This window comes from Calypte anna, chromosome 6, assembly GCF_003957555.1.
Source record: "Calypte anna isolate BGI_N300 chromosome 6, bCalAnn1_v1.p, whole genome shotgun sequence".
Taxonomy (NCBI): domain Eukaryota; kingdom Metazoa; phylum Chordata; class Aves; order Apodiformes; family Trochilidae; genus Calypte; species Calypte anna.
The window spans coordinates 21635754-21645687 of NC_044252.1; the positions used below are offsets into that span (position 1 = coordinate 21635754).

Here is a 9934-nt window from a genome sequence, read left to right on the forward strand (position 1 = left end):
GAAGTAGTGTCATATCTGGGTGTTGAGCTGAGGATGCTGAGGGGGTCTCACCACTGTGGGATGCATGAAAATGCATTTATTGGTGGGTTACTGAGAGTGAGGGGGGAGTTTTGGCACTGCCTGTTGGTTTGTTACTGTGGGGTCTTTGCTAGCAGTAGGGTGCTGTGGAAGAGGTGGACTGGTCTCCCCAGCCAGCTGCCACTGGGAGGGGACTGGTGGCTGTAGCTCTATGGGGAGGACAGGGAAGTGGTTATGTATCATGCTGACCCTGGCTCCTTCTTTCACTCTGTGGAGACCACAGAGCAGCCCAGGCTTGGGTCCTCCCTGGAAAGCTGGGGTGTCAGCCCAGCCATGTTTTCTCCTGACATGGTGGCACTGACTGGATCCAGCCCCAAGGACACATGAGCTGCTGGTGACCCAATACAAAGTGTTCCATGGCTATCCTGGTGGCAGTCACTGGTGGGGTCAGAGATCCACCCACTGTGGGTCTCTACAGAGCCAGTATCCAGCAACCTCCAGGATTCATTTCAACATCATGTGGAGGTGGGAGTGGGAAATCCTTTTCCCTTTTGGTTTTCCCCAAGGTTAGAGCCTCGGTTTGTGTGTTTGTGTTTCAAAGTCCCTGGGCTATGGAGTGATGCATGGGAATGGACAAGCCGCTTACCCCAGCAGACCTCCCACTGCAGAGAAATCACTGGCAGCTCTTTCTGTTGGTTTGTTGCATGCCAGGTGCTTGATGGCTCTTGCAGGGGGGTGGAGGGAAGAGCACATCTGAAAGAGGAGCTGTTGCTGGCAGGGACAGAGCTTAGTGCTTCGGACTTCCCATGTTCCCAGTGGGACAACACGTGACTGTGCTCCATTCCCTGTCTTTGGGCAGATCTGGTTCCCAACAAGGAGGGGTGCAGGGAGCCCCCAGAGTTGTTTGTGGTTTCGAAGCTAGGGAAAGAAAGGGGCCAGTATGTGCTCCTCAGCAGTGTCCTTGAGTACACCAAAGCCAGGACAGCAAAAACCCAGCCCTGGTCACCCCTCTCCTGTTGTTGAGCTGCATGTGCTGAATGTGCTCCTTCCCTTGCCCTGGGGGCCCCTGGAATTTGGCCCTTTTCAGTTTTCTCCCTAAGAAAATGTCCATGTTCTTTATTTTTTTTTTCTTTCTCCTTCTTTATAACAAACTAAAGTGTAACTTGCACCTGACCTGACCTACTGCACGTGCCTATACCTACTGCCCCTGTGAGTCCAACCACAGTTTATTCTCTGTTGCATCTCTTTTGCTGTGTGGTTTCCCTCTCACCCTGCTCCCTCCCTTGGTCCATCACCCTGGCACTGGATGTTGCTTTGCCCACTCTGTTCCTTACTCCTGGTTGAAGGGGCTGCTCCTGCCTCCCAGGTCTGTTCCTGCAACTCAGCTCTGCCAGAGGGACCTGGCCCCAAAACATCCTTGGAAGGTTGAAAGGTGCAATTTCCCTTTCTCTCTGCAAATTCAAGCCCTGGAAAAGCAGCTGGGCCCAAAACATGTTCTATACCTGCTTCTAGGAAGGAGAAAACCTCTTTCTTCACCTGCCTTCAAACCCTGGAGCAGACAGGATCCAGGTTGTGCTATCCTGGCAGTGCCAAGATCCTGGTCCTTACCTGTGACCCTGCCACCCCGTTTGTGCATCCCTACTCATTTGCATGTCAATGGCACCCTACTGTGGATGCCAGCTCCCTGAGGACAAGTGTGTCCTCTCTGAGTGACTTTATGTGAGGTCCTGCTGGGACAATGACCTCCTGTAGCCGTTCTACACTGTCCCTGAGTGATGTAGCTGCCTGCCCCACTCTGCTGCCACGGCATGAGTTCAAAGGGTTCAAAGTCCTACCTGTGGGCACTTGGGGACTGTCCTGCCTAGCACAGGCTGCTAGGTGCAGACCCATGGCCCTCTCCTGGAGTTGAGTATCATGCAGCACAATTTCTCCAGCATCTGGGGCTCAGCTCAGCCCCACAAGGCTAAGAAGTTGCTGGAGAAGCTCCATCTGCTGGCCCCCTCGAGAAAGAACCCCAAAACCAGAGCTTGGAGGCACAGGAATCATGACCTGCTGCTTGCAGATGTCCAGGGTGCTGGAAGCAAACATGGTGTCAGCAGAGCTCCAGAGGGACTTTGCACCTTTCATCCCATTGGTGCCCAACACTGCTGCCTCTGGAGACTGGAGCTCAGCACAGCTTTCATGCCCTTCTCTTCCTTCCCTCCCTGCCTGTGGTGTTAGTCCTGTGCTGAGTTTGCTGGCTTGAGGCACTGTGGGGCCCTGTGGAGAGGAAGTGGGTCTGCAGCTATGGGGCAATGCCAGCTGGGAGAGATGGGGCTGAGCAAAGCCATTGGGGTCAGGATGGGGGTTTAGGGGGTGGTAGGGGAGTCTGTGCAGTTAGGAGCCCTGATATTATTAATGCAGGGCCACTTGGAATTCATGGCTGTCAGACAGAGTGATGTGGGGACCCCTTCACCCTGCGTCATAGCCTGGGTGAGGCAAAGCCCTAAGGGCTGGCTATCTCAAAGCAGGCCCCCGGGCTTGGGGTGCATGCTGCAGTCTGGGCTGCATGGCTGAGTTCTGTTCATGCTACGTGTTCAGCTGTCGGGGATCAGCAGGATCAAACCAGCCCCAAGCTCTGGGAAGGATGCAACACCCCAGCTCAGCCACAGGCTGTTTGTTGGGCTCCATCCTGCCCTGTTTCCCTTCACAGCCCAATGGTGGAAGGGTTGTGTTCCCAGGGAGTAGATATGTGGCCTCAAGGCAGAGTCCAGCCCTGGCATCTCTTTCCTCTCTGGGCTTCTGGGTGTCTCTGGCACAGCCCAGCATACTTCCATGAGGGGTGCAGAGGTTCTGGGTGTGGGTAGCCCAGCAGAGTTGCCCCTTTGCCATCCCCATCCTTCCCAAAGAGGGGTGAGTTTGTCCTGGAATGAAGCAGAAAGGTGAACCAGAGCCTGGGTTGGGCTTTGCCTTCCTGCTCCTCACACTGCATGTGCTGCCTCCAGCCCCGCTCACCCCTCGCCGGGTGTCCAACCCTGCTGCTTGCTGGGTGGGAGTGCCACTGCTCTGTTAACTCTTCTTCTGCTTGGTGACTCCTTCTTTCTTCCAGGCAACCCGCCAGGCCAAACTAAAAAAGCTCTGAAGCAGCGATTCCTCAAACTGCTGCCCTGCTGCCGGCCCAAATCCATCCCCTCGCTCAGCGAAAGCAAGTGCTTCTTCTTGCCTTTGTGTGTGTGTGTCCCCAGTGGTGCTGCTGCCTGCCCTCTGCCCGGCCCTGCCCGCTGGAAGGGGATGCCTACACCATACCCCTGCCCTGGGTTTGGGTTTGTCAAGGATCAGTGCTGCCCCAGAGGAGTCCGATCCGATGGGCTCTGCACCCACCTCTGTACTCGCCTGCTTCCAGGCTGTTTTTTTCTCTCTCCAGCTCCCAAGAGCGGCTCCCACAGGGTGCACAGTGGGGAGACCTGCTTTGAGGATGGCTTGGGGCAGCAGGACCCTCCTGGCACTGGTTTAAGGGCTGGGGCAGTTGTTGCTCAAAGCTCAGTGTTGGTTTGGGGATGGAGGTGTGATGAGGGGTTAGAGGGACCAAGCAGAGAGTGAGTGCAGAGCTGCCCAGAGCCCCATACCCCCCTGCACCGGGTGTGCTTGGCCCCTTGGTGAGTCTGACCCCAGCTGATTCCCCTGGGGAGAAGAGGTGAGTATGAAGGAGCAGGGGCTAAAGCCCTTCACAGAGAGGGAGGTAACTGCTGTGGGGCTACAGCCGCCTTCTTTGTGGTGGGGTCTGGGGGTGCTGGCTGCTGTAAGCAGGGGTCATGTGGCTTGCCAGATGGTGGGGAGAAGCCATCAGTGAAGGGGAGATACAGTGGGCAGAATGGGGTCTAATCAGGGGTGGGGCATTTGGGGCTGGGGATTTCTGGGAGGCAGCTGTCCTGCTGCACATGAGCCCTGATGCAGCTCAGACTTACTGGTTGTCCAGAGTCTCAGTTCCAGAGGGCAGATACCTGTCCTGGAAGGAGGAGGACAGGCAGGGGGAAACTCAACACTGAAGGGGTTTCACACCCCCTTTCTTCCCAGCATGGGTTGTACTGGAGGCTGGGGGGCTGTTGCTCAATGTCAGTCTGCCTCTATCTAGGGTGTTTCTGAGTGTCCGCTGTTGGTATAGACCAAACTTAAGCTGGGCAGGGCACCCCAAAAATGTGTCACCCTGGACAGGTGTGAGAGGATGTGGTGTGCTGCTCAAGGTGCCTCTCCTGGCATGGCAGGGAAGGATGGTGCTGGCCTCAGCCACTCTCTCTTCCCTGGGTTCCTTGCAGACAGCGTTGAGGATGAGTTTGAGCTCTCCACCGTCTGCCACCGCCCCGAAGGGCTGGAGCAGCTCCAGGAGCAGACCAAGTTCACCCGAAAAGAGCTGCAGGTCCTGTACCGAGGTTTCAAGAATGTGAGTACCCCTCAACCAGCTTCACTAGCCTCTGCTGCTATGTCCACCTTGGAGCATGCTTCACACCCACAGGTGCCCTGGGGTTTGCAAATGTTCTTGGGACCTTGAAGTTGAAGTTTATCTCAGCCTATGGCCTGATCCCTCCTCTAGGGATATCAGTGGGGAGACCTGATCCTGTGCTCCATCCCTTGGATGTGGAGAGCCCCTTCCCTGGGTGCCTGGGATACAGAGTCCCTCCAACAAGGGAGCCCACAAAATCAGAGAGATGCTCCAAAGCAGCCTTAACATTCACTCCACCAGACAGCACAGGGCTGGGGGGCAAGGCAAAAGAGCTGCAGGGATTTAAGGGGGTGCTCAGCCCCTCTCCTCAATGTGGAGATGACACCATGGCTTGCCCTGACAGGAGTGCCCAAGTGGCATTGTCAATGAAGAAAACTTCAAGCAGATCTACTCACAGTTCTTCCCACAGGGAGGTAAGTGCCCATCCCCATGCCCTGTATGGGCACCTCTGCAGGGTGTGGGGGGTGTCACATAACACCCTCTCACACTGTCCACCTCTTGCCAGATTCCAGCACGTATGCCACCTTCCTCTTCAATGCCTTCGACACTGACCACGATGGCTCTGTCAGCTTCGAGGTGAGCTGTGGCTCAGGAAGGGATGCCAGTGGGGTAAGAAGGGCATGTCCCATCAGCTGCCATGGGCTGGGCTAAAAAGCATTGCTGTTGCAAATGGATGCAGAGCTTTGCAGCAGCTGATGGAGTTTATTAAATTTCCAGAGACATGGAAAAATAGTGAAATGCCATAACGAAGGGGGTTTTCTGTATTTTCTGACTAGTGTCTTACAGGTAGCCAGACTGACAGGCACAGCCTTGGCTGGGTCTTCTTCAGGATTTGGCTGAAAAAATAAGTCCTGTTGGGTACTGTGATCCAAGGAACTAGTGCAGGACATATCTGGGAACAAGCAACCCATTGTCCCCAGGCTTTTTTTGATACTCAACCTTCTTCTTGTCAGCCTAGCCTTGGGGCATCTCTGCTTTGGCGCTGAGTTCCCCCTCTGTAAGAGGGACAAGCAAGGCTGTGCCCTCTGTGTCCATGAAACCCTTGTGGCTTTAATTCATATCTTCCTGCCTTGTCCATCCTTTCAGGACTTTGTGTCTGGGCTGTCCATCATCCTGCGGGGCACCATTGATGATCGCCTGAACTGGGCCTTCAACCTCTATGACCTGAACAAAGATGGCTGCATCACCAAAGAGGTGGGAATGGGGGAGTCCAGGGTGGTACCCTAGGGCCAGTGCACAATTCCCTCAGGCAGGGTCGAGGGTAGGATTCAGGGACATTGGCTGAGGTCTGAAGGATAGCTGAGTGTCAATATTTACTGAGCTCAGTTTTACACACAGGTCCCTCCTGGCCCACTGGCACTGGTGTGTTTCTGGGTTGCAGGGAAGGTAAGAGGCGTGCTGCTTTGGGTCTCCATCACACATGCAGACACACACACAGCCCCACACTGTTCATGGAGCTGGCAGGAACACACCTGAGCACCCCAGAGATTTTTCAGGGGTATCATGAAAAAGGTTTGGATTGAGGACCAGGCAGACACAGAGCCCCATATTGATTCTGCAACTCCACTCCCCTTCCCTTCAGGAAATGCTGGACATCATGAAGTCCATCTATGACATGATGGGCAAATACACCTACCCAGCCATGCGGGAGGAAGCACCCCGGGAGCACGTGGAGAACTTCTTCCAGGTGAGCTGAGCAAATCCTGGGGAAGCAGAGCTCCGACACAGAGCCAGTGGCTGTCTAAAACCTGGCATGGTGCAGAAGAAAACACCTCACACTGGGGACAAAGCAGGGCTGTGCTGAATAAAAGAAGCCATCCTGGTCCTGATAGGTGCCTGGGGATGGCTGGGGCAGGGGTGTGTTTTGTCCAGCCCTGCAGGGCCTGGGCAGAGGGTGGGCTGGGCTGGGCTCTCCCTGGGACTACATTTGTCCTTGATATGCCCCCTGAGCTGTGTTTGTCTGCAGAAAATGGACCGAAACAAGGATGGCGTGGTGACAATCGAGGAATTCTTAGAGTCCTGCCAGAAGGTAAAGCCATCACAAGCTCTGCTTTGGGGCTGGGTCACCTCCCTGTCCTGCAAGGACCCCTGTTTCCCCATTGCCCTCCTGACAGAGAGGAGGTGAAGGCAGAGCTCCCAGGGGCAAGGCTGGGATTCAGCCTTGGGAACTCTATCTGTACTGACATCCCTGTGCAGATAAGGAGAGCTATTCACCCCAGCAGGGCTTAGAAACTGCCTGTAATTCCTGAGACTCTTGTCCCATGGGTCAGAGCTGCCATGAGGGTAAAGTCAAGTTTGGGGGGAGCTGCCCAGATTGCTGTTCCATGGCCAACCTGCCCACTTCCCACCTCCTCCCCACAGGACGAGAACATCATGCGGTCCATGCAGCTCTTCGACAATGTGATTTAGCTTTTGGACCTGCCTCCAGCTGAGCTCTCCTGCCACCAGGCCCAGAACCTGCTTGTCTCTCGACTTTTCCTTCGAGCTTCCCCTCCGCCAGCTGCACAGACACCCTTGCAGGAAGGGGGCTCCCTTCCCTGAGATGCAGTTGGCACCAGGATCTTCCTTCTGGGCTGGGTGTGCTTTCCTTGGGGGATCCCAAGCAGGTGCTCCTGGATGTGGGAGTGTGGGCATGGCTGGCACAGGGCGAGCATTTGGCCTGGATGGATCTCCCTGCACCTGGTCCCAGTGGGAAAGCCACAGCCTTGGGCTGCAATAGAGGCTTCCCCCATGCAGAGCACCCTGTGCAGCCACGGCTCCCCAACCCCTGGCCCTCCCCAGCCTCCTGAGCCTGCAGCACTGGCTCCAGCCCAAACCCTCTGGCAATGCTGTCTAGAAACCAATAAAGTCTTGCAACGGGCACCAGTGCCTCAGCTTCCTCCCCTGCCCCAGCCATGCCCTGCTGTGGAGAGTGTGTCCAGCATGTTGCCCTCCTTGCCCAGGCCCTAGCCAGTGAGTGGGCAGGGGGGCTGTGTCTAGAGAAGGCAGTAGCACAGTGAACCCATCACTGAATGAACTGTGGGAAGCAGCCCCTGATCCCAGAGGGCCTGGTTAGTCCTAGGAGGCCAATCCTGACACAGGGAGAAGGGAGACTGAAGGGATCCTGATGCTCCTGAAAAATCCGAAGAGACCCTGAGGGCAGTGGTCCCTCAGGACGGAGGATGCTGGGAGAGCTGCAGTCTCAGCCCCTGTTGTGTGAGTTCCAGGTACTGGCACACAGGGAATCTCAGGGACTCATTTTGATGCTCCTATGGAGAGACATCTTTCCCACTAGTCCCCGAGGTCAAAGCTGCCAGAATATGGTGACACATGAAGGAGAGAGGTGTGCTGGGCTCTGGAGGCCATCCTGGCCCTTGGGCCTCACAGCCATGCTCCCAACATTGTTTGCTGCTTGACCTTCCCCTGGTCCATCCCAGGCCACCTGCTGACAGGGGAGCCTGGGAATGAGCAATGGAGCAGAGAGTTGTCCCCACAGGCATAGCTTTGTGGTGGAAGCACAGCTGAGCTGGCAACTCCCTGGGGAGAAAGCCAAGGCTGGGGCTGACCAGAAGTCATTGCTGTGCTGCTGGTGGGCTTGAGGGTCACTTTGGGGCAGGATAGGCTCAGCCTTTTCTCCTGGCATGGCCATGTGAGTCCCTGCTTGGGACCCCAACTATGGATCAGCACCCTGGTGCACCCCACATCTTTGTCACCACCAGCTCCTCAGAGCAGGGTGTGTGCAGGCAGGCCTGTCCTGCTCACCTAACCCTCTGAGTCATAGCTGGCACAGTGATGCCCATGGACTGATGACCCCATACTAACCACAGAAGCCCCTCTCTGTGATATCACAGAAACTGGGGATGGACCCAGCCCCAGCAGCCCCTGGCCCTGCTGCTGCAGCCTTTGCATCCTTAGCAGTCAAGGGTAATCAGGGCTGGCCTGAGCTGCAGTGTCTGGGATCAGTGGGGATGGGGTGAGCAAGACCAGTACCCATACTGGACCAGGCCCCAGATACTGGCTGAGTCCCTGGTGTTGGATCCATTAGAATCCCCCATCAGGACCTTGAGCCAAAGTCACAGGGCTGCTCCCTGGTAGGACCATCCCTGGCCCAGCTCCTGCAGGTATGGTGTTTTTTAGGTTCATTCAATACATTATTCATCTCACAGTCCTGTTCCTGGATTTGCTGTGGGGCTGAGCTCCCACTTGCAGTCTCCCAAGGGTGGGAGGGCAGGTATCCCGACCCTTACCCCTCCTGTCTCCTTCTCTCCATCCTCCCTCCTTCCAGGCTCTCTGGGGCACCCATCTTACCCCACCACACAGAGCAGATGCCGCCTCCTCCCTCACGCTGCAGGTCGCATGGTGTGACCCCTGGCTCTGGGGCATGGTGACCCACAACCCGCTTGGCATCTCCAGTCTGTATATTTTGTATTATAACAATAATATGGGTTAAAAAAAAAACAAACAAAAAACAAAACAAAAAAAAACCAATAAAATTTAACCACAATTGCTATGCACACCACTGTTATATCTTTGCATCTGTCAGCTGTCTGGGGGTGAGGGAAATGGGGACTGAGGGGCTCTTTGGCAGGTTGTTGGCTTTTGTGTGATGCTGCATGGTGCTCTGCATGGGTGCACTGGGAGGTTGCATACGGAACAGGGTGTGTATTGAGAAGGCCAGGGTCCCAAACAGCCTGGCCATGGCATTAAAGACCCATATATTACAATTGTTCCCCTGCTAAGAGGCCTTAGGCTAACAGGGTCTTACACAAATCATGGGGTCATCAGGTGTATTTTCATCTTGCCATGAGAGGCTGCTGGGTGAACCAAAGCTTGGGACCGGGTGGCCCTTGTGGGATGCCAGGTTGTGGCATTCAAGGCTGAGCTAACAGGAAGATGGTCAGCTACCATCTTGAAGAGGTAGGTATGGACTGGAAAGTTTTTTTTAATTAGGGGTGGGAACTAGTACTTGAAAAAGTGCAACCTTGGGAACTGGAAAAAAATCACTTGAAGCAAAATGAAGACAAAAAAAGAAGCAGGCAAGTAAGAAACCAGAAAAACAACAGGATGGTGGACCTTTTGTGGGACAGTGATACCCTCCAGCACTATGCAGTCCAGGAACTGAAAGCTCAACTTGAAGAGCTGAATATAGACCCGAGCATCTCAAAACAATGGGCTCTGGCTATGAGAAGAATCACCACTGTGGGACTTGGGAAGCTGCAAGCCTGCTCTCTACAAAGCCTCTGTCTTCCCAGAGACCTTTTTGATCTCCTGGCAATCATCTTAGTGTGTAGCAGTCTGAGGATGGCCTGAGTGTGTTTTCCCCACTAACCCACTCTTCTCAGTATATCCTCTCTTGTGAGCTCTACTTGGCTGGTTGCAATTTTCTGTGACACAATCTCCAGGCTTGACATGCCCTCTCATGGCACAGGGATGCTGTGAGCCACCCATGAGGTCCCCCTC

The 9934-nt window shown here is 55.0% G+C and overlaps 1 protein-coding gene across 2 annotated transcripts in view; it reads left to right on the forward strand.

Annotated features, from left to right (window-relative positions):
• KCNIP2 (potassium voltage-gated channel interacting protein 2) overlaps window positions 1-8986 on the forward strand; it is a 45901-nt gene extending 36915 nt beyond the window's left edge. The window contains exons 2-9 of one of the 2 annotated variants that reach the window (XM_030453115.1): window positions 3107-3202; window positions 4311-4435; window positions 4839-4908; window positions 5001-5071; window positions 5582-5689; window positions 6078-6182; window positions 6462-6524; window positions 6857-8986. In XM_030453115.1, coding sequence (XP_030308975.1) covers window positions 3107-3202; window positions 4311-4435; window positions 4839-4908; window positions 5001-5071; window positions 5582-5689; window positions 6078-6182; window positions 6462-6524; window positions 6857-6904 — 686 coding nt within the window. In that variant the 3' untranslated portion in view covers window positions 6905-8986. The remainder of the gene's footprint in view (window positions 1-3106; window positions 3203-4310; window positions 4436-4838; window positions 4909-5000; window positions 5072-5581; window positions 5690-6077; window positions 6183-6461; window positions 6525-6856) is intronic. The other variant, XM_030453117.1, reaches the window with a different exon arrangement.
• The last annotated feature ends 948 nt before the right edge of the window (window positions 8987-9934 follow it).